The 25,037-nt window shown below is 36.8% G+C and overlaps 1 protein-coding gene across 12 annotated transcripts in view; it reads right to left on the reverse strand.

Moving 5' to 3' along the window:
• Lcorl (ligand dependent nuclear receptor corepressor like) overlaps positions 1-25,037 on the reverse strand; it is a 140,387-nt gene that overhangs the window by 8,231 nt on the left and 107,119 nt on the right. For 4 of the 12 annotated variants that reach the window (XM_076938466.1, XM_034508391.2, XM_076938468.1 and 1 more), the window contains one exon: positions 12,926-17,861. The exons of 3 other annotated variants lie outside the window; for them this stretch is intronic. In XM_076938466.1, the coding sequence (XP_076794581.1) occupies positions 13,067-17,861 (4,795 nt within the window). In that variant the 3' untranslated portion in view covers positions 12,926-13,066. Of the gene's footprint in view, positions 1-11,792; positions 17,862-20,462; positions 24,664-25,037 lie in introns of those variants that run through there. 5 more of the 12 variants (XM_034508392.2, XM_076938467.1, XM_034508393.2 and 2 more) reach the window with 5 other exon arrangements.

Raw genomic sequence — 25,037 nt, forward strand, 5'->3', positions numbered from 1 at the left:
AGCATCCCTCAGTCCCTACCTGGCATACCCTGCCCACAACCCTGTTTTCAGCCCAGGGGTTTGGGCTTCCCTTCCATCAGAGTCTCATCTCTATATAATCCAGACAATTGGTCTCCCCCTGCACTTGCTCTATCTCCATGTGCACACTCTCTTCCTTTCTCTTTCCCCTCTTCATTTTCTCCCTTCCTATGGTAACTTCTCTGGGCTCCTTCCCTGGGGCCAGTGAACTCACCTGTACCGGGTGGTTTTGAGTGTCAGCTTTAACACAAGCTGGAGGTTATCATAGAGAAAGGAGTCTCCCTTAAGGAAATGCCTCCATGAGATCCAGCTGTAAGGCATTTTCTCAATTAGTGATCAAGGGGGGAGGGGCTAGACCATTGTGGGTGGAGCCATCCCTGGGCTGGTAGTTTTTGTTCTATAAGAAAGGAAGCTGAGCAAGCCAGTAACATCCCTCCATGGGCTCTGCATCAGCTCCTGCTTCCTGACCTGCTTGCGTTCCAGTCCTGACTGCCTTTGGTGTTGAATGGCAATGTGGAAGTGTAAGCCAAATAAACCCTTTCCTCTTCAGCTTGCTTCTTGGTCAGGATGCTTGTGCAAGAATAGAAACCCTAATTAAGGCATCACCCAAGAGCAGCTTCCTAATAAATCTGCATTTAATATAATCTAATCTGGCTTGAATTGGCTCATTTCACTGGCAGAGAAATAACTATCAGATAGTGCTGAACCCAGAAGTTGAGTACCCTGGTGGTGGCCCAGGTCTTTTCTGGACACATGGGGACCACTTCTGTCCCCCATCCTCTGCTAGAAACATTTCTTCTGGACTCCATGAGTATCCAACTACAGCTACTGCCCATCTGCTTCCAGGACCCTCCGGCTGAGTTGAAACCATGCCAGAGTTAGCCTCCTAGACAAAGACCAGGTCTTTGTTACGGTTAATCTTTGTTACAAAAATGTTTGTTCTGAGGTTATAGCCCCCATATAAATCATTTGATCCCAGACACTGGGACACTGTTTCCACAGTCTAGGGATCTCTGGCAAAGCCTAGGAGATTAAGTGTGGCTGGATACAACAACAACAACAAAATCATGAATCCCTACATATAACTGAGGTCCTATGGATAGTTGATGGCTTCTGATAGAGCAACTGTGCTTTCCAGTAGATGGCCCCATACCCAGCAGTACATGGCTAGCACAAATTAGACTTGGTGTTTGGGGGTTTAAAATAATACTAGCTTGAGGTTCTGCCATGACTCTGTTCCCATCTGCTTTCTCAGGGGTTACTAGTGACCCTAATATTGTTTCTTTTATGGCAAACTAAATGGCCTCACAGCTTAATTTCTTTACCTGTTTCTAAATTCACCCTTTTGCTTTCCCTATAACCAAATCACCAATGTGGCTGCTGTCAAGTGGTTTATTGGTAACGGTGATAGCAACTGATAGGTAAACCTACTGGGAGGGTGAGAAAGTCTTATGTACCAGAGAGATGAGCCAGTAGTGAGGGAACAAAAACAAAATCAAAACATTGGCTTTGCATTTGCCAACCAGATTCATGAGTAAAGTAAATGCTTGGGGTTGAGTGTTAGTGGGAGGGAGTGTCAGTGCTCTTGGGTTTTTCATAAAAGATCGTTTGTTAATCGGATGCTTACCACAAAGGTTTGAATCAGTGCAGTTTTAACCTCAAACAAGAATTTACCATAAATCATGTTCTTTGTTAATCCTTTAGACCTAGGTGCCTTAAATGAATAATCCTGTACTTGGTTTTACAGTCTCCTCATGTCTTCAGTAAATAAACCTATCTGGCTTCCAATACTTCATGAAAATAGTACTTCTTACTCAAGTCACTCCCTGATGATCACACTGACGAGTCCCATCTTTAAGTCTCATTTTGTTTTCTCACCATTCAATACTGTTGGTCCCTGCTATGTCTCCAATTCAGGGATAGGGCCTTTGGAAAGTAATTAAGATAAGTCAGAGTTGTACAGAGTAGATTAGTATCTGTCCTTGAGGAAGAGATACCAGTCTTCTTTGCAATGTAAGAGCACAGAAGGCTGCTATTATGTAATCCAGGAAACAGTCACCAGAAACCAAATCCTGCTGGTACTTGTGGGTCCCCAGCCTCCAGAACTGAAAGCAAATGGTTGTTTAAACAGTAAGTTTGTAGTATTTGTGTCAACCCAAGCAGACAAAGCTACCCCATCTTCCTTCCTGAAACAGTTTTAGGCCTTTAAGACCAGACACATTACTGCCTTTCCCACTGCAAGCCACTTTATCTGGAAAATGAAGGTTGGGATTCTCAAAGGTGAGTTCCAGGCTTTGTTTGCTTCTCAACTCTCCAAGTTCTCCTTCAAGATCCTTCCCTGTTCTGTTGTGTTTTTAAGTGCTATCTTAACCCCCAGTGTCACAAAACATTTCCTTCTCTCTCAACCCAGTTGTCCCCTAAGCAATTCATTCTAGAGTTCAGCGTCTTCAACACAGCTTATCACTGCTTCCTGGTCTGTATTTGCCCTTCCATTAGAGTGTAAGGAGAGTAGGAGAGCCTTGCTGTTTTGTTCACCATTTCTTTCAGGTAGCTAGCACATAAAATCTGGACAAATGCTTATTGAAAGAATAAATTTGGGATATCTGCTTTGGGCACAATAAAGTAATAGGAACCAGATTTGCCTTCTTTCTCCAAAACAGCTTAAACCCAAAATTAAAATGGGCAGGGCAGGGCAGGGCAGGGCAGGGCATGGGGCAGGGCATGGGGCAGGGCAGGGGGCACGGGGCAGGGGGCAGGGCAGGGGGCAGGGCAGGGCAGGGCAGGGATTGCTGAATGAAGACAACTGGCTTGACATCTGGCAGATTTCCAGGCTGCATGACTGAGAGGAACCCAGGAGGCAGATAGTTGAGAGTACAGGAGACAGCTGAGAGCTGCTGAGAGAAAATTTTCAGGAACAGGAATATTTACTAGTTTATACCCCAGAACTACAACAGGGTATTCCTAGGTGTTTAGACACATGTGATGTGAAGAACAAGGCATGAGTCTTTTCCAAGGCTTTGAAAACTATGAGTCATCCAGGTATGGATATAATATTCGACCCCACTTATCAAACTTGGGTCTCCTAAGATTCTTCACATGAGTGTTAAGATTGCTCAGATGGACAACTTTGTAATCATAGCATTTGGGAGCCACATAATTCTTTATTGGGAAGGGTCAGCCTATCACTGTAAGATGTTTAACCACATCTCTGGCCTCTACCTGCTGATGCCCACAGCACCCTCTAAATGTGACAACAATTATCATCTGTGGAGCAAAATCATCCCTTAGTGACTACTGCTGTTGTAGAATAACAGTTGCTCTGGCTTTTCCTAGTAATGCTTAAAGATGACTTGGAAGGATTAAAGCATTTATCAGTAAGAGTCCAAAACATGTAAAGTATCATGAAAAACCCAGTGCAAAACAACCTAAAGCTCACAGTGCCTCACATTTTATACATGTTAGTAGGCATGAAAACAGGAAAATATGATTTCTAACAACACATAATTCACTCTATAGGGACAGATAATACAAATTACAAAGTTAGCACAAAAGGATGACAATACAGGTACTGACAAGTTCTGTAAGTTCAAATGGAGAATACAGCGGGAAATGATGAGCACAAACAGCAAGTCTGAACTGGAGGTGAGGGACATAATTGTGGGAGGTGGGTGATTCTGATGCTAACGTCCTGTTCCCCAATTCTTGATTGAACAATAAAGATGACAGGGCCAACTGCTGGGTGGAAGAAAAAAGGTGGGACTTCCAGGTCCCCTCAGGCATTCTGAGGAAGACTGGAAGAGGAAGGGGGGTTGGCCATGCTTTGAAAAGGTGACCATGTGAAGTATTAGGTGAGTGGCCATGGGCTGCTTCCCCAGGTGGGAGATTAGAAATGCAACTAAGCGGAGGGAGGGCAGTTTGGGGTTGTTGAACAAGGAGAAAGTAAATGGGCCACTAAACCAGGGGCAGATTAAGAGGTGCTGAGTTAAGAGTATTGGGAAGGGTACCTTAGCCATGAGAGAGTAGGAGCTCCCAACAATTGAGCCAATAAGGCAGATTGAAATTGAGCTAGCTTGTTCTCTCTCTCTCTCTCTCTCTCTCTCTCTCTCTCTCTCTCTCTCTCTCTCTCTCTCTCTCTCTGTGTGTGTGTGTGTGTGTGTGTGATGTCTGAGTTTTTCATCCGCAGATCCAGTATTTTTCAGGCTGAAGTTGGCAGTGCAGTCCTCCTGGAGTTTAAAGCAGGACCATAAGAAGTACATGCAACACATAATCCATGAAGTGGGAAACATTCTGGGTGGTACTGACAACAGACTAGACAATTAACTAAGAATTGTCTATGACAGAGAAAAATACATGAACAATACATGTACACAGTGGAAGAGAGAAAACAGAGGCAACTACTAAAATTAGTATCTGACATGGGCAGAATACATATGACACACATCACAGAAGTAAAGATAGATGGATACTTATTGAAAAAACAATGCCTATAAATGACGAAACTCACATATTCAAGCTGCTTAACAAATACTAAGAGGAAATTGTGAATAATGCTAAGAATCTTCATGATCAAACTGCTATTATAGGGGAAACAACATGCAAGAGATAAAATTAACCAGAGACACAGATGTAATTTCAGGAGCAGCAAGGTAAAAATCACCTTTAAAAGACTAAAATTTGAAATCTATGTTAATGAAAAAAAGTAATGTGCAGTGTTTGGGATCAAACTCTAGGCCTTACACATACTCAGCAAGGGCTCTACCACTGAGCAATACCCCCAGCACCTGTTTTATTAAAGGTCCAAGTAGCTCAGGGTGGCCTTGAACAAGTAAGTTGGATTATAGGCGTCTATCTCCTTGCCCAGCTCACAAGGTACCCTCTGAAAAGGAATGTCACATAAAAAGAAAAGGTTGAGGGAAAATAGCCCACAGCAGAACTGCACTACTGGAGACTCAGAAAAAACATTCAGGAAGAATGAAATGATTTTAGACAGAAATACTGGTTTGTTAAAAAAAAAAAAAGAAGCACAAACTAAAAATTTGTGGGGAAAAAAATTTTTTAAAAATGTGCTTGGAAGATGACTATGCACTTCAGACTGGATGTGGCTTGTATGTCCCCCAAGGGTTCACATTTTTTGAGGTGCCATGATATTGGAGGTGGTAGAACCTCAAGCCGTGTTGCCCAGTGGGTGAACCCTATTCTCAAAAGGGACTTGTGTTGTCTTTTTACAAGACCCTCCTGTCCTAGGAAGTCATTGCACTTTCTGCCTCTGATTTTGGGGCCCTTGACAAAGTCTAAACAGTGGGGGCTTCTTGATCTCTAGCTTTCAGTCAAGACCAGATAAACTTGCTCTTTTATAAAGTGTCCACCTCAGGTATATTGTTATAGCAATAGAAAATGCAACATTGTTTAATGAAAAAAAAAAGGAATAATGAAATTAGTATTGTAGAAATAGTATTTGTATAATTTATATATTTATAGATATAAAATATATGACAGCAACAGCACAAATACTTGGGGAAGGAAGTGGAAAGTAATAAAATTTATTATTCATGAAGTAGTATAATATTTGAAGGTGATAGAATGATAGTGTAAATCTAATAGCTCCATTTTATGTTTTATTTGTGGCCCTGGTGATGCAGTGTAGGGTGTCACCCATGTATTCTACGATATATCCCCAGCTTGCTTTTAAACTTTACGGGACAGAGCATCACTGAATTATCCAGGAAGACCTTAAACTTGGGATCCTTTTGCCTCTGCCTCTCAAGTAGTTGAGCTTACAAGCTTGTGTCAACAGGCCAAGTATATAGCAACCATTTTTTAAAAGAGTGAATTAAGAGACTAAATAGACTATTAAAATATATGGACCCTGAAGGGAAAAATACTAGGCTAGAATAGGAAGCAAATGTTTCAGCTGATTTAAACTGATCATATTAATAATAACATGAAATATAAGTGGCTTAGTAAAAGGCAGATATTAACAAATTGGGAGGAGGGGGGAGACTAAGCCTAAACCATATAGAAGCATATAGAAGATAAACTTGTTTTTGAGACTGTGTCTTGAGTTTGCTATGTAGCCCGGCCTGGCCTCAAACTTGGGCTCATCCTTAGTTTTCCAAGGGCCAAGATTTTCTACATTCTTCTATCAGAGAAACAACATAAACAATGAACTTCCCAGTGTTGCCTAGAACCATGAGGAGGAAGTCAATATTTGGCAGAAAATTAAACTAAACAGAAAAAAAATGGAGGGGGCAAAAAAAAATCATTTGGACACCATGTTTTGGCTTTTTTTGCAGGTGGTAGTGTGATACTAGGATGATCAGAGGCAGTGAAGAAAACTTTATGGTCTAGAAAATGTAAGGGAAAGAACCAGGATGTAGGAGAGCTGGACAAAGAGCTCCGAGTTCTTTGTTTTTACTGCTGCTACTCTTAGATCAGAGTAGAAAAAGTCAAGCTATTGAGCACAGGGAGCCCTAGGAACGCCCCTTGAATTCGGGTTGCCTGCCTGCCTGCCTGCCTGCCTGCCTGCCTGCCTTCCCTTTCTTTCTCTTCCTCTCCTCCGCCCCTCTCTTCTCTTTGGAGGGAATTTTAGTTATTTTAGTGTATGGGTGTTTGCCTGAATGCATGTGTGTACATCACATGAATGCAGTGCCAGCAGAGAGCAGGAGAGTGTGTCAGATCCTGGGAATGCGGTTAGAACTGGTTGTGAGCTTTCATGTGTGCTGGGAATTGTGGGTGCTCTGGCAGAGCAGCCAGTGCATTTTACCGTTGAGTCATGTCTACAGTTCAAATACTGAATTCTTAAGTGAAGAAACAAACATGGAGTGGTTCAATGACCATGTTTTGAAGACAGCCACTTCATGGGCAGGATTTCAACTTAGCCTGTGTAATACAACATTTCTGTCTCAAGAAAGTTAAACTAAAACAAACTACAAACAAAAAGGCAAGAAAGAAACACAAAAGGCAGATATTACTTAGGCATGTTGAGGCAACAAGAACATTTGTGGCAGATGTGGCTTATGAAATTAGCTTCGAACAGATGTTAGCAGCTGGCCATCAAAGAGGAAGAGGATAACCGTTGAACTTACCTCAGCTAGAAAAACAGCACTAACAATCTGAAGGGAGAGAATACAGATCTATAAAATGGAAAAAAAAAAAAAAAAAAACCAAAAACCTGGTGTCCACGGTGCCTGACGCACCATGTGGCTGGATAAGGATGCACACGGCTTTGTGACACAACCACAGAGCTAAAGCAACTGTTGTTGGGAGATGTAGCTGCAGAGTTGGGAATGAACAAAAATCATTTTGATTTTTTTTAACTAGCCATAAATTTATGTTTTCTAGCTATAACCTATCAAAAATGAAATAGTACAGTCATCTGAGCTAACATCTAAAAAGCAAAATCAGGCACTAGAATGTGGTTACCTTGCTCTTGGTGGTATTTGTCACAGCATTCCTTTACTGTGGCATGTTACAAAGGCCTTGCCATTGGACTTTTTTATTTTGTGCAGAACAGGGTTAAATACAGCACATAACTTATCTTTACAGTCACGTTCTTTTCTGAAACTCTTATCAGAAAACTCTATAAGGTAGTACTTTCAAGTATGGATAGAAAAAGTGACAGAAAAAGTTTAGGGAATGCAATTTAACATGCTGAGAAGGAGCTGTGCCTAAGGGGAACAAGAGGACAAACGATCCGCTCCAGCCACAGGTCGTAAGAGTGTCATCGAAGCTGATGTTCCCCGGAAGCTACCTTTGGAAGTGTGTACAGAAACTGCAGTTTACATGATTGAGCCATGTAGGAATACTTCTCCACCAAAATTAAAGTTAGAATAATCCATTCTGAACCTAAGAGTTTTTCCATTAAGTGACAATTATGATGGTGAATAATATAAACTATAATAATGTCTAATACTACCCTGTAATGATGTACCTCAGCCCCACGAATCTGATAGAACATCTTGTGTTCAAATATCAAAGTGAATGAATGTTCTAAGGGGATGAGAGAGGGTGGGTTACGGTTTCAGCCCTGGTCTCAGGTAGCTCAAGGGGTCTATCATTTAAAAACCACACAGGAGTAGTAGACTTTTGTAAAAAGCAGCATTCAGAACATAAAATACATGAAAAATTTCAGTCACTTTCTCAGGACAGAAGACTAAATAGAAACTGATAAATTGAATATTTTAAAAGTTATGTGACAATCCAAATTCTTGAATATTTATAGAAGAATATTAACATTTTAGGATGAGTTAAATGAGTCTATAGTATTTTCAAGTCCATAGGAGGTATAGTTTTTCCAAGTTCCTCACATATATCCAAAGTTAGTGTATGTATACCCAGATATTTACCAATTAGGGGCAGGTATGTTTGCTCTGGACTTGAGAAACATGGACATTAACAATTGTCTGTATTACTACTTTTTGGTAATTACAGTCTTCACCCCATTTTAATGTGGGAGCTATAGCTCAGTGGTAGTGTGTCTATCCTGTGCGTGGTCCAGTGTAGCTCAGTGGTAGTGTGTCTGTCCTGTATGTGGCCCAGCGTTCAAGCTCTAGCACTGTATTACACACAGAAACTACATCTCATCAAATGCTCATTTCCTTACCCAACTCTCACATCTATTTTATGCTTTTAGAAGAGTGGCAGTAATTCAGTTTGATCATGTGGTTCCTTACAGTCCACAGAATGTTGATGACACTGGACCGATCTCTTTAGCCTTCTCATTTACACTCTGGCAGCTGAGATAAAAATACATCACTATTCAGTTCTATATATCTGGAGACAGCTAATCAAACCTCATGTTCCCTAATCTTACCACACTTCTTAAGAGTACATCGTCTGTGGATATGTGTGTGTTATGTACATGTTTGTGTAGTATGTGCATGTGGATGTGGGTGAGTGTACATGCTTGTGCACATGCATGTGACAGTAGAGGTCCACACTGGGTACCTTCTGACAGCTTTTCACCTTATTTTCTGAGACTGCATCTCTCATTGAAACCGGAACATAATCTGGCTAGTCCGACAGGAGTCCAATGAGCTCCTCATTCACCCTTCTCTGCCTTCTTAATTCTTAGGTACAGATGTGTGCATCTGTGTCCAGAGTTAACATGGAGTCTGGGGCTCTAAATTCATGTCCTCATGCTTACAGAGTAGATACTTTACTGACTAAGCTGTTTCCTAGACAGATTACCTCTTGATTCATAAAAACATAAACTTGAGTATTTTAAGATTTCCCTCCATGGATTACTGACTTGTATTCCGACGTATTATTTCCCCACTTTGTTTTAAGAGAAATAGTACAATTAGACATTTTTAAAGTTCACCTTACTTCAGTAGATGCCACCTGCCTTTCTACCTCACAGCTGCTTTCTACCTCACACCTGTCTTTCTACCTCAACCACTCACAACTGCTTCTTTTTCTTTTTTGCAGTCTTTTCTTTTTTTACTTTCTCTTTGACCACTTAGCATCTGGCATTGAAGCTGGCTTTTATGACTATCTGTCCACACAAGTGTTCCCTCCCTCACCATGATGACCTCTTGCTGCATTTACTGGAACCACCTCAATGCTCATCATGACTGAAGCACATGGCTTTCTTAAGACATTTTCCTCCAGTCTCTGCCCACTTCTCTTATCCTTTGACTACTTCTATCAATCTGTTTTCATGCACACCTATTTCTTGCATCCTGGCGACTCTGGGATCCTAGGACCCTGCAATCTTACACTGAGGAATCTCTCCTAATCCAGTGATTTTTGTGACTTGCCGCAGTTCAAGTCTCATCTCTGTACAGGACTCACACCACCTATCTGCTTCATTAACATCTTTTTTAGATATCCCACTAACTTCATTTAAACCCTTAAACTAAAACCACCCCCCCCTGAAATGTTCTTGATGCTCAGGGCAACATTCTGGATGTTTCCTTTCATTCCCCTATTGTATTAAGACACTGACTTTCACAGAGACTGAAGTGACAATCACGAACCTTGTATGGGTCTGAGCTAGGTCCTCTGCATATGTTATGGTCCTGTAGCTTGGTGTTCCTGTGGGACTCCTAACAGTGGGAGTGGGGCTGCTGCTGACTCTCTTGGCTGAACTTGGGACCATTTTCCTCCTACAAGGAGGGTTCCCTTGTCCAGCCTTGATATGAGTGTTTGTGCCTGGTCTGACTGTAACTTGTTATGCTGTGTTTGCTTGATGTCTTTGAGAGGCCTGCACTTTTTTTTTTTTCTTTTTGAAGGGAAGTGGAGGAGTGGACCTTTCAAAGAAAGTCAGAAAGGAGGTGGGAGGAGACCAGGAGGAGTCAGAAGAGGGGAAACTGCAGTTGGGATGTATTATATAAGAGAAAAAAAAAAAAAAAAAAGACATGATTTTATTTCATAGACTTCTGTAAAATTTATCTTTCCTACTTTTTTATTAGTGCTTAGACACCCCTACCCCAATTAGTCCATGTTGCCTCAGCATTTGAACAGTGAGTCTGTCTCCTGAGATTTTATACCTCCAACTGACCACTGCAGAGTTTTCTATTTTGTACCTTAGCTCTGACAAATTACTCAGTGTCCCAAATGAACCAGCTTTATTGCCTACATTTTCTGCACATAATTTCTTCTACTTGAACCCCTCCTTTCACTTGTCAGCATCTAGTACTTGAGATTCTTACAATTCTCACTATATAAGCAACATTGTTGGATAAATCTGAAATTCTCTATCCCTCCTTTACATTCCTGCAGGTAATTCTCCCTGGTCACACTACTCAGCCTTCAGTAAGTGTTTACTTTTCTATGCTTCCTAAGAGTAAAACCTGTGGCATCAATCACTGTTTCCTTTGAACATGAAGTATCCTGCTTATAATACACAACAACTTTATATGAATGTTACATATTTTCTCACTTTGAACTGGAACTTCCTAGACCTTCCACACTAAGAACATACTGTAGCCATTCCTTCAGAAGGAGGATGCAATAGCATAGACCTGCACTGCCTTCCTTCCCGGTTACAGTAAACACAGAGTACAGCAAACACAGTGAAATCTTACGTTTTAAATCACATTTAGACAGTTAATATGTACAAAGGCAAGATATTCATGATAGAAACAAATATTTTCCACCAATAAAAATATTCCGAAATTTATAATATTATAATATACACTGTCCTCACAATTTATCTAGAAAAGTCCTGTAGTTAACAGTCTTACGTCTTCAGTCACTAATTATTTATGGAAAACAAAAACACATATAAAACTAATGATGAGTTTTAGTGTTACTTCCAAAAAGGCAAAAAGAAGCATGGACTACCAAAAATAATGAGAGGAAAAAACACAACAACACTGTAAGAAACATTTAAAAATCACATAAACATAACAAATATTCTTATAAATATAACTGTAAAAATAATAATCTTGTTGATTTAAAAAATGTTAAAAATAAAGAAGGAAAGTTATCAGTAAAGATGAATAAACTTCAAGCAGAACAGCAAACAGCAAATTTTAAAATGGAAAAGGTGAAAAACAGTTCTTTATATGTTGCTAATTTTTAAAATACCCACAAAAGATTTTAAAATTAATTTGCAAAAGTAATGTTTTAATCTATTCATCTTTCTATTTTAGTAATCTTACATTTAGCAGGGTGAGGAATAATATTAAAGTAAAACTGTTCGACTGTTGGGAAAATATAATTGGTAAGAAGCTTCAAGGATAAAATACAGTTCTGTTGTAAAATGAATTAATCCAAATTACTTTTGAAAAATCTGTAACAGCATGAGATGAAAATGAAACAGATGTAAAATAAAACTATATTTTATTCTTCGTGAAACTCGTATACATATTTTAGGTGAATTATAAGCTTAAAATTTTGCTATTAGGTATTTTCCTGACAAAACATCTCATATTATTTTTAGCCTTCTTGAGAATCACAAGTAAGTAATTCTTTATAGTTTCCATTCACCTTTTGTAATGGAGATTATACTCTCATCTCCTTTACGCATTTAGTCATTTCATGCCAGATAGTTGAAATTTTAATCATTATATGTTACACAATAGTGGATTATGCATGTTAAAATTATTCAGTTAACTGAACTCGGGGTGGGGGTGCACATAAAGCCTATATAAAACTTTTCAACCTAATTACTGTGTTTACTGTTTTAATGAGACCTGATGTTATTGACTCTAGTAAGTCACTAATACTTCCCTAAGTTCCCAAAGATTTTCCTAAGTTATACAAATGTAAAAATTCTTCTTTCTAAATATATAACTTGGCATTCTTTCATGGTGAAGACAGAATCTGTAAAGTCTCCTAACATCCCACACTGTTCAGTATGTACCAAATAAGCAGATGGAAAACTGCTATCCAGGCAACTACCATGCTCATATCATCACTACATTCAAAGGGCAATAATCTCCCTGGGGTACTGAAGCTATGTCAGTGTATCTTAAGAAGGTACATCACTACCACTTAATTTCTGGTTCCATTCTCAATTTGAAATGACCCTAACAGTGACTTGCTCAGCTACATAAAGGAATTCTCCTCTTTATATCTGCACAAGTGAGCTCTGATTCATAGAAGCCCACCTAATATACTTGTTGATCATTGAAAAAAAATTAGTATACCACCTTCTAAATAAGCAGTCTTGCAGTATGTTTTCAAAAAACTATCAAATAGAGTAACAGTTTAATGAAGATTTACACCTTAGGATTATAATGTCTCTAAATGAGACAGCCTTAGCTGTTTTCTGTATATTCTCATAGTTGGTATTTTTGAGGAGAATAAGCAAGTATTAGTCTGCAATGGTGAATTTTTAGTTAGCTGTTTACAGTCACCTATCAAATATATTCATGGCCTATTTTCACAACCCCTTTGTGTCTCTTCTAAATGTATTTGCTGTGTTTGAATGCCAGAGACTTAGCGGTTAAGTGCACTAATCTGACCAGTTTCATACTAGGTGCCAGGAAATGAAGCTGCTCAAATATTTTAGAAATAAATTAGAACCAGATTAGCTGTTCCTTTTCTACCTACTAGCTTATGTTTTACTCAAGGCACCTACAATGAAACTTTAAAATTAAGGAGAGAAAAACTTACCCACTTGGGATTTTGTACAATAGTTTGCCATTTGTCCACTGTTGCAAGACTGTTGTTTATGTCTTTTTGCTGACATTTCTGTGGTCTTCCATGGTGGCCTTTTTCTTTTGCTTAATTTGCTAACAGCCTCAGCATTATTGGGATTCTTGTCAAAGTTAACATGCTTACTTAACTGACTACTGTTAAGTTCATCAATCAATCTATCACTTGCAGAACTATTTGCTTTGGGATTTTCTCTTTCTTCATTTTGCTTTTTAAGGGAATTTTGCCTTTCGGAATGGGACCTTAAACTAAAACGCTTTGATTCTTCTGGTTGTGCCTGATTACCTCCACTGTCAACAGATTCAGGAGAATAAATTATTGTATTTAGCTTAAAAGTATTTCTGTGTTCAAGACAGTTGATCTTCCTCAAGAATATTCTACAGTCTTTTAAAGTTTTTGACTTCCAATTATGGGAAGATACACTTTCTAGTGTTTGTTCCTTTTCAGAGTCAATCTGGCCACACCCTGTTCCATTTTCCTTTGCTTCTGACTTAAATTTACTCTTTAAACTAGCATGTGTTCTGAAGTCATGTACCGCCACCCTTTTTTTAGCAAAGGTGACTCTGGGTTCCGGGGGCGAGGCCCACTGGTTACCTACTGTGCTTTTTCCATTGAGTGATGTCTCTGCATTTGTCTGTCCCTCCGTTTTAGTACAAGATTGATTCTGGCAGAACAATCGTAAGTTCCTTCTTTTTGAGCTCCAATCAACTGTTCTATGGCTGTACGGCCTTTCCTCTCTTCTCCACCTTCCACAGTGCAAACCCTTAAACTCAGTCCTTTTCAACCTCCCTAATGTTAAATTACTTTTCACATTTAAGAGTGGTGAGCCAACCATTTTATGTAGTATATGAAATTTCCCAGTTGGTTTTGAAGGAGAAGAGACTGCAAATTTTTTAAAGTGCTTTCTGAAGGGGCTGGCATTAAATCCACAGCATTTCACCCCTAACTTAATGCCCTTGGTGCTTATCACTTCAAAAGGATTTCGAGCATTTGCTTTTCTAACTAGTGAAAGGGACTGTGTTTCTGTTGTTTGCATAAACCAGGTACAAAGTTCATTCAAATTATACTTTTTCTGAAAAAGCATTTTTACGGGTGAAACTTCAAGTTCTAGAAGACAAGTTTCCAAAGGGCTTGCTGCTTTGAAATGATCACCTTTAGTGTATTCTGTTTTATGAACAAAATTTTGAGCTTCATCTCTACTCACCTGTACCCACGCATTTGTTATTTGTTCAAATCTATTGTTTAATTCCTCTAACAAGGAATCATTTGAAGCAGAAGTAGCCCACCACCTTAGTAAAGAGTTGGATGAAATTACAGGGTTCAAGGACACTTCAGAAACAGGCATTAATTTTTTATCTTCCAAATATTTTTTTGCTTTCTTTGAACATCTAGATCCTGGGATACCTTTGGAAGCTAGTCTAAAACTTGACTGCCTGTATTTTTTCTTTGGATTTTTGCATTTACGCAAATGGAGTTTACATGATTTATGACGGAGAGCATTTTTGTAAGTAAGTGAGCCAGAAGATGCAAATGAATGTAAGAAATGCAAAGGTTTTCTAGCCCTAATAGAATGTTTTGGAGGTACAGAAGCAACAGTACCATTTGATTCATTGTTAAATATGCCAACATTGGTGTGCTTGATGTTATCCACACTACTGCGCTGTTGGTCAAGCTTTTCTTCTGGGCAAGTTTTTTCTAACATTATCTCCTGATCTAAAGGAGGTAAGCAGCTGCTGACACATACTTCTCTTTCTTGGGGTGAAATTCTATTAACAGTCACAGATATACCAGAAATTTTCACTTTTGCAGGTCTACCAGGCTTCCTAACAATTGACAAAGGCTTTTGGTTTGGTCGAATAATGTTCTTGGAAGTCTGAGGTATCATAGATTTGCTCTTGATAGGTCTAACATATTCCAAGTCAGAATCAAAAACCGCACTTTGAGTTGTCAATCTTGACCCAGCACTCCGACTTTCACCATAGCCAGTATCATAAGCTTTAGTATTTCTGAGACTAGAGTTAACTGAAAAGTCAGCGACATCACTGTTCAGTGAGATATTGCTGATGCTCATGCTTCCTTCAGAAACACATCTCTTGGTTCTTCTTGACCTTCCATAAACAACGGTGACAATAATACTCTTTCTGCAAACATCTTTGACTTCTGATATGAAAGACTCTGGATTTTCCTTTCTAGAGCTAAAAGATTTGTTTTGGCAAACACTGTCATCTGTTTGACAAGCTTTAGGTTTTGGTGGTCTTCCAATTGGCCGTTTAATCTGCTTGACAACTTGGGGACCAATTTTTTTAGGTCTACCTGGCTTTCTTTTATATGGTAAGTCAACAGCACTATTTGACTTTCTGTTAGGGTCTTCTTGTGGCTTATCATTGTTTAAGCTGTCAGTAATCTCTGCAGATGATGGTGTAGCCTCATGTATACAGTTAAATTGGTTCAATTCACTTTGAAGGTTAGTATCATGATGATTAGAACTGTAATCTTCAAAGACAGTATTTGGTATATCTTCATTTGCTTCTCTTTTTCTTCCAGTCATCTGATGTTTGTGAGAATCAAAATCAGCATTTGACTGTGATGTGCTGACTGATGTTAAAGTGTATTTGACTCCTTCACTGCTTTTAATCTCAGATAAAAACATGAGTTTGATAGGACTACAATAGTTAGAAACAGAACTTTCAGTATCTTCACATTTTGTTGGCAAACTTTCAACACTGGATGTCGAACTACCTCTCTCTAAAATGGGTGAAGTCTTCGGATTATCAAGTGTCTTATTCAAATCCATTAAAGACATACCATGACTTCTTTTATTGCTAGATGCTAATACAGATTTTGATAAACCCTGATTTTTACAAGCCATTCTACTTAAAGTCGAATCTCTCCCAGCATTTTTATCTTTATCACCTGTTTCTACCAATTTCTTGGATGCTTTACACCCTTCAGCTAGTTCTTGACTAGTCCAAGACCTTTGAGCCATATTTATTGTGTCTTCTAAACGCTCCACAATAACTTGCAAATTAGAATTCATTGCAATTTTATTTAAGTCTATATTTTGAAAACTTTCAGTTGGATCTCTGATTGGATCTTTTCTGTGTGCAGAGTCCAATACTCTTTTGCCCTCGATGAATTTTTTAGCAACAGAATCGTTTGTTACATATATAGAATACCACCCTGGAGGCACAATATTTCGCTTAGTTCTGCTCAAAAGAGGAGCATCATTTCTCAAAAGTGTTGGAGTATTTTCTAGTTTTGTATTTTCCCTATTATTTTGTACAGCTAGTTTCTCAGCTGTAGACCTCTCCTGTGATTTTCTTTGGCTCATTTTCTCAAATGAAGTTGCTTTAAAATTTTCTGAAAATTGATCAAGAGCCAAGTTAGTTTCTAAACTCCCAAGAGGTACCTGAAACGATGGTGCTATGTCATTTGGTGTAAACAATGTTTCCGCAAGATTTTCATTTTGAAAGCTTTTAGAATTTTTTAAAGGGTCTTGACAAGGCTGGGATTCTTCTTTGTTCACTGAAAGCATCTTATCATTGCATGACAATTTTCTTGAATTTTTTTCACTGTACCTTTTCCTCAGAAAGTTTTCATCAAAACTGGCAAGTTCTCTTTTTATCTGTAAAGATTGCCTTCTGATCACGGGTGAATCGGGAGAGTTATGCATTGCAAGTAACGTTTGTTGACGTTTTCGAAACCTTGTCTGAATAATTTTATTTTCTACCTTTTTATCATGTTGACTCAGCAATTCCATAAAACTATAATCATTGCCTGTTGCACTGTGCAAGAGAGATGTTATTAAATCTCCCAATTTAAAATCATTGTCTGAATCACAATCAGTACTGGATAATTTTATGAGGTTTGATATATCTGTAGTTTCTATTGATTTTAGTTTTTCATTAATACGGTCCATTAAATCTTGAAAAATTACAGCTGTTTCACCTTTTTCATGATTTGCAGTATAACTACTGCTGGCACCCAAGAGCACAGAATCAGAGTTACTAGACTTCGTTTTATGTATTTTGCTGTCGTGGACACATTTGTGAATGCTTATCTCTGCTGGTGTAAGAGATGGAGGCTGGTTAATGCTTGTCTCAAGTTTGTTATTTTCTAAGGCTGAAAGTTCTGAGACGATGTCTTTCCATCTTTCAAATCCTTCAGTCTCCACAGGTGATAATGGTGGGGGCGAAGGACTTCGAGATCTACAGGCATCTTGAAGAGTGACTGAAAGATCACAAACTTCCCTTGACAGAGGAGGACTGTGATAGGCTGATTTTGTACAGTGAGTCTTTGCTAACTGTCCACAACAGCACCTGTGTGGATTAGAACTGTTTTCAATTCCTCTATTCATTACTGTCTTAATGTGTTCAACAGTTACAGTTTGACAAGACAAACAATGTAATTCTTTAATACAGACTGGCAGAGGCACTAGACCAGGGCTTTGTCTCTCATTGTGTAAACAGCCTCTTTCTGCCAGTCTATATTCACAGCTACAGAACAGACCATGAAAACCATCCTCCAATATGGGCTTTTGAGATTCTGAAGACATAGCACATGATGAGTTACAACAGCAAAGAGAAGCAGCATTCTGCTCTTGGACTAGAAATTTCAACATAGCCAAAACTTGTTGATGGTGATGTATGCACAAAGATTCCAAAACTTTGCTTAATGCTGATTTTCCTTTTTCCATTTTAGTAGCTTCCTCTGATTTTGCATCAACAGTTGAACTAAAAATAAAAATCAAACAAAAAAAATGAATTACAGCAAAAATACCATAAGGAGTTACAATTCTTGACAGCGTCTGAATGATGTATTTTGATATTGCTGGACTCCTGACTCCTATAGGCGGAACTGCAAGGACACCTTGGTTATCTTTTAGCAGAAACAGAATGAAGTACTGGAATAAATAATTTCCTATGACAAAGTACAGGAGTCAAAGCAAAGCCTTTCACAAACAAAAGCGGATTACAACACACTGGCAATATTTACAATTCTGGAAATATTAATAACTTTTAATGAAAAATGCTTCAGAAGGAATAAAAGTTTTTGTAAAGTAGGCCAGTTTGCCATATTTTATATGATCAGTCCTTGTTAGTTCAAATAAGGAAGGAGTGAAATCTTATTTTTATTTAAAATACTTTGCAATGTAGTAAAAAGAAAATTTAATATTAAAAGTATGCATAATCATGAAGAAAGTTAACAAATTTAGATTCCATATAAATAAAAGAGTATCTTTTTCTGAGATTAAGCTGAAGGCATTTTAACTTAGGAAGAATATAAAGAAAAAGGAAGCTATTTAAAAATTAAATCTACTTTTAACTGGTTTTAAAAACCATGGAAAAAGCACAGGAAAACTAAAGTTATTACTTACCTAAACACTAAATTTCAAGTACTGGAAAATGCCCCACCATAGAAACTAATACATATCTAGCTTTAATTTAACTAAGACCCATGTTTGCTAATCAACAATATAGAAGCTCATATTTTTTTATTCAATACCCAGTAGCAAGAAGAATAAAATATATTAAAGGAATTCTGTTTCAGAAAAGTATCCATTTTTAATAAAACATCACCAAACTCTGTAGTGGGACTAGCCCTCCTCTCCTAATTCTATGTACCTGTCATTTGTTCCTAGTTGACAAAAATATTATTTAGGGTTGGAATTGGGATAAATTTCTTACAAAACTGATGCAAGAGAAGAATGTACTTTTTAAAAATAAGGGTTAGTATGTTCATGGTATTAAAAATTAAAGGATTTTCTTTTAAAATAAGCAGCGAAATCAGTATATTTACATTGTTCCCTGACATTGGAATCTATAGATTCTATATAATAATTATATTAAGCTGTATACAATTATGTTGTCAGAGTAATAAAAATACCAAAGCAAGTTCTGAGCATGTGATTAAAACTTCACAGAGAAAAATAACTATCAGATTTAACAAATGTTTTAGGTAAGACTAACACACAATTTGACATAAAGGATCAAACAAAGCAAAAATAAACCAAAATAAACAAAACTCTTTAAGTTCAGCGCTATCACTAGACAAAAGATATATAATCCCAGTATCAGTTTCTTCAGTAAATATATTTTAAAATTAATTTTGTAATAGTAGAGTGTAAAATTATATAAATAACTCAAGATTCAATGTCAAAAGTTATTTTAAAAATGTAGAGCAAAGGCAATATCAAATGATAGCTACCAAATATTAGATAATTATATCATTTTCCAGCAACTCAAATTTTTGACTTCCAATAAACAAAAGCCAACATACCCTGAGGACTATACTTCAGACAGTTTCTGAAGTAATGTTATGGCCTGTTAAGCATATTTATAACTAGTAATAAGGGGGAGAGCTTACAAGGTTTTAGAATGTTATACTATATTTCAAAGATCAGTATCGTGTCTTAGCAATCCCTAAAATGCTCAAAGGCATTTTTTTTTAATGAAGTGATTTGTACAAGTGGAAAACTGTGTTTATTTATTAGCGTGTCCAAGGCCACGGGTGCAAGTTTCAATATACAAATGAAGTAATCCCTATCAAAATGATAAAAAGCAGCATGTGTTTAGGAATATAAACATGTTATTGCACTTTGATTAATCTCATAAAATTATGAAAACCACTGACTTCTATCTACCTTTTCTGACATTCTAAGGACACCTTTGTTTTAGAGGAAGAGTTTTCTTATTCAGTTTGCTAGTTTAAATATTGGAAATTAAAAAATACCAGTAGTTGTTGATAGTAACCCAATAAAATGAGCAATAGATTAATATATCAAATATTCAGGTATTAGATTTTACTTTATATAGCATGGAGGACAACTAAATTAATTTAAAACAAAATTTTAAAATATGCTTATTTCATTTCAAGGTTTTTCCCCCTCATTTTTTCCATCTTAGAATCTCAAAGGAAAACATAATGAGTGAACAGATATATGTGTGAATCTCCAATTCACAATTTATTCTTAAGTAATTATATAAAGACACTAAAACTATAATTTTGAGACAGTCTTTGGGTGGCCTGGAATTCACTTTGTAGACTAAGCTGGTCTAGAACTCACAGAGATCCACCTGCCTCTACCTCCTAAATATTGAGATTAAAGGCCACCTTAGTGTAACTGGCTCTCATGTTTTTTCTTTAGATCAATTCTTTCTAATTCTTCCTGTTTATTTATAAACCCAAACATCTCATTTTTTTTTTTTTTTTTGTTTCTATGCCCCCTTTTTGTTAGAAATTTGTTGAATATTTCTTTGGAAAAGTCAAATTCTAATACTATTTAAAACAAAACAAAAAACTTACAAGGAATCAAATAATTCAGTATAGTCAAGTTTTACTTTACTTTTCTTTTACTGAATGAGTAAATTAACCACACACCGACAGTGTTGTAAATTTAAGTGCAAAAGCATTGAAGTGCTTTACTACAAATTACAACCTAGAAACACGTTAACTGAACAATTAAAATTCATACAATCAGATTTAGATATATAACAACACAAAGTAGGAACAAAATTACAGTACATGTACAACACACGACAGATACATGAATTCATTAGAAAATATTGTAATAAATAATTCATGAATTATAGTGCAATTGATTTATGCATAAATATAACTAATTGCCTAACAATCAGTTTATATTAACAAAATCTGTCAAAATCAAGGCAGCCACAGAGTTTTACTAAATTACTGCGACAATGGAAATACTGCAATTAAAAAAAACCCCACAAGTATCTGCACTGTAAACAACTAAAAAAGAAATCAGTTTCACTAAAGTCAGTATACAGTTTAATATAAAATTGTCATCAGCTACCAGAATGGTTTAAACAACTTTACTGAGCAGTAGTTTTCTAAAAACAGAGGCACTGTTTTTTTCTTTTCCTTCTTTTTTTTTTATTTTAAATATAAAATACTTGAACATTCAAATAAGTAGAAAGCACATAAGGGTTGCTTTCATATTCATTAAAAGTCAGCTGAAACTGGATTTTTTCAGAAACTGTCAATTAAGTAGTAACTGGTAACTAAATTTTTAAAGAATTTTGAAAGTTTAACATAAAGCACATTATAATAGAACCAGTGGGGGAGGGGAACCCATAAACTTCCCTGCCTTTCCTAGTTTGTATAATTAAAAAGTCAACTCAGTAATACAAACGTTATGTTTCTTTTAAAAGTTATGGGTTGATCATTACCTATAAACTATCAAAAAATATTTTAATTTACTATTTGACCAAAAATAAATAATAAGTACTAAAATGCTGCAAATTAACTATAATATTACCTATAAAACTCCTGATCACTGTGAAGTAACTATAATATTACCTATAAAACTACTGATCACTGTCAAGTCAGTAGCAAAATGATCCCTGATTTATGAATCCTGTAAAGTTTTTGGTCAGGTCATCTTTTAAATGATATAAAAGTGTTCTGTAAGTTTCCCTTTACTATAAACTTCTCAATCAATTTATCAATGTAAATATAGTGTGAGGAATAAAAAAGCTCAATACAATATAAATAGTATGTAATGCATTCGAGCTCCCAAAGTTTTGCAAGTAAAATTCTGTATAAAGAGGTCAAGAAAATTGTTTTTGAAGCATTTACTTTTTTAACTTTGTTTTTCAATGGGAGGAGGGGGAAGTATAATAAATAATCCATGTTCCAGTCCTCACAAAATATGGCTTAATTCTTTAAAAAGAAAGATGACCCTGACAAATGCTGTCTTGTAATCTATTAAGTATATTTTCTTGGGGGAAGAAAAAGATCAAGAGGATTCATACCCTAGTATGCAGGTAATGTTAACAGCTGAAAATGTTCAGTACAGATCTCAGAGACCAAGAGATTACCTGGTCATACATTTTCTCATTCTTCAGTTTCTTTAAATACATGCAGTTTTAAAGTTTAGTAGCTGAACAATCACATGTTCATGTGATTATAAAACACGCACAAACACAAGTGCAGCAACACAAGTATTTGACAAGGTGCACTTATATTTAAATTCAGCTGTAAGAATTCCTTTTGGATTTATAAAAAGTGGCTGAGGAACATGACCAGAACCTGAATTCTAATAGCGAAAAGGGGTATAGGGGAGGACTCTCATCTATAAAGCAAATCTCCTTTCTTTACATGGAGGTACATGCTTTATTACATTTTACTACTAAAACTGCATACTTCATAAACCCACAGGAATACTCTGACCCATATTTTTAAAACTGTTTTATAAAAATTACTGGTTTCATATGAGTCTAGTAAAAGTTAAAATGCACTGCCCAGCTTCTAAATATCCAAGTAGTAAAGAGTTTACATTACTGAAAGTTCAAAACAGCGTCCGTGTTAAATATCTGTAAATCTATTCAAGACCCTGAACAAACTGCAAGTTTGGTTATTAGCAAAATGATAATGTATCACCCACCAAAATGAAATCTGTAATTCATCTTGATAAACTGAAAATATTTTGAAATGTCACAGCAGCAAATATATGAAAGTTACACTGAGGTTTTTCAGTAGGAGTGTGTCACAATCTTTAAAGTAGTCATAACATCAACTAACCAGCACAGTTAACCCAAATGACCATTCTCAAGCTTGTTCTGTGCACATTATAAACATGCTCTAAGTTGCATTCCAACTTTCTTTTCTAACCTTACACATTAGCTTATTTTTCAAATGAAAAACAAAATTAAATTACTTTAATAATTAAATTTAAATTACTTTTAGTTTTTAGTATTCCATCTTATATTAAAGGATTCTATAGCTTCTGGGGTTAACTATGTCAGCTTTTTTAAAATTTAAATTATATACTTAATAACCCCAACTTCCTGCTAACTCAACAATTAAATGATAAATATTAAATTTTACTATACATATCCTTTAAGGTTTTCTCTTCTATCCTGGCGGATGCACTTTAGTGCATTCTGTATTTCATAGAATGCACTGTAGTGTATTAATACTGTATCTATTAGTTACTCTTGGTACAGAGGTAACTATTTAACTTTGATTGGTTCTTTGACATACTCACAATCATTGTAGGTATGTTACATAAAAGTGTTCACAAACTATTAATATCGTATTTCCATTATAAGATGGTTCAACTGAATGGCTAGAATCTTTTTACCAATAAAAAAAAATGTTTCACTTGACAATTACTTGTTTTCCCACATTTTATGCTATTGACTACTAAAGAAAACCTGAATCTTTTTTCACCTATTTATACAAGGATTAAATACAAACTATCAGAATTAATAAGCAACTCTATAATTCTGTCCACAGTGAAAACCCTGAATAAAACTTTTTCAAAAGGCATGTAAGTGGTTTTTGAACTGTAAGATTTCATGTCTCCTGTCAGAGTGAGCATTTGTAATTTCCACGTGTGTATGTTGATATACACATACACAAAGACTCACACACCCCTGTACACATACACTCCTGCACACACAAACACACACGAGCGCACACACACACACACACACACACACACACACACACACACACACACGTTCTCTAACAGTAATCTACACAGGCTTGCTGCTGTTTCTGCAGCTGCCAGTCCCTGAATCTGTCATATATAACCCAGTGTCTGGTAATCGTAGTTTCTTCTTCGGAGGAGTCTTCAGTGTTCCAGATCTTTCCTTTACCTTGTATTCTAAAGTGCTGTGAGGTACCCCATAGATTCCTTGTGCTTTGGAAACACTCATTTTTCCACTCATTACCATTGCAATGGCCTCTTCCATTATTTCATGATCATACTGTCGATAGCGGCCACGTTTTTTTCTGGGCTGCTTATTATCTTTCCGGTCCAGTCCATCTTCAGTGTTCTCAGAGGTTCCATCAACTGTTCCATTTTTAGAATTAAGACACAAAGGAGAGAGGTCCCCGTGTAGAAAGTAAGAGTCAACACTTGAATGAGTTACAGGCCCAGAACATTCTATTTTGTTCTGTTTAGGGAGTATATTTTTCAGTTTTTGGAGAGCTGATCCTTCAAGGACTGAAGAAGTTTTGGAAACTTGATACATGACATCCAGCAGACCAGAACCATCAGGTTGTGATTTTGAAACTGAATTTACTCGTAGCTGAGGAATTTTTAACTGTACAGTAGGATTTGAAGTTTCATATTGAAGGCTTTCGTTTTTTTCTTTAAACTGAGTAACCATTTTCTGTAGAGTTAACTGATGGAGGTAACTGGAAGCTGTTGGGAATTTTAATTCTGAGGTTTCAAGTAGGCTGAGTTTACTTTTTTCTGTGCGCTCTGTTTGAGCTCTTGCCCACAAGGCTACTTTTTGCAGCACAGCACAAGTTTCTTTACTTTCTTTATATGAGAAACTATCATTGAAATCTCGAGTTTTGTTTTTAAAAGATGCAGGCTTCCCTGCTGGTAAGGCTTCTAAGTGGAGAAGTAAAGTTTTTTGAGGTATGCCATAAAGTATGCCTGCTTTATTTATGTCCAGTGCTCCAGACTGAATGTCTTTCAAAGCTTTTGAGAGCAAACCATCTGCAAACTCAGCACTTCTTTCCACATAGTCCTCTCTGTTTCTGTGTAGTCTCCTGGATGGATGGAATGAAACGATGGTAAACTGATGTATGAGAGACTCTCACACAGCTATGGAAGGGGAGGGTCCACTCCTTTATTATACTCCTTGCTTAGGTAACATCACTGCTCATTGCACTTTAGGTTTGTGAGATGTAGTAGTTACTCCTTATCAAAGCAAATGCTACAGTCCTGGTAGGACAATGTGTCAATGATACGGTGGCCTCAATGGGCAGACCTTCCAAGAACATAAAATCCTAACTGAGTATTTGTAAAAATATTCTCATGATGTTGCTTTTCCTCTGAAAGCTGCTTGCAGAGCAACACTTATAATTTTTATTTACAATTAGAGTTCCATTATAAAAATACCCAAATCCTAAAGGAGTCTTTG

This window comes from Arvicanthis niloticus, chromosome 7 (genome assembly GCF_011762505.2).
Source record: "Arvicanthis niloticus isolate mArvNil1 chromosome 7, mArvNil1.pat.X, whole genome shotgun sequence".
Taxonomy (NCBI): domain Eukaryota; kingdom Metazoa; phylum Chordata; class Mammalia; order Rodentia; family Muridae; genus Arvicanthis; species Arvicanthis niloticus.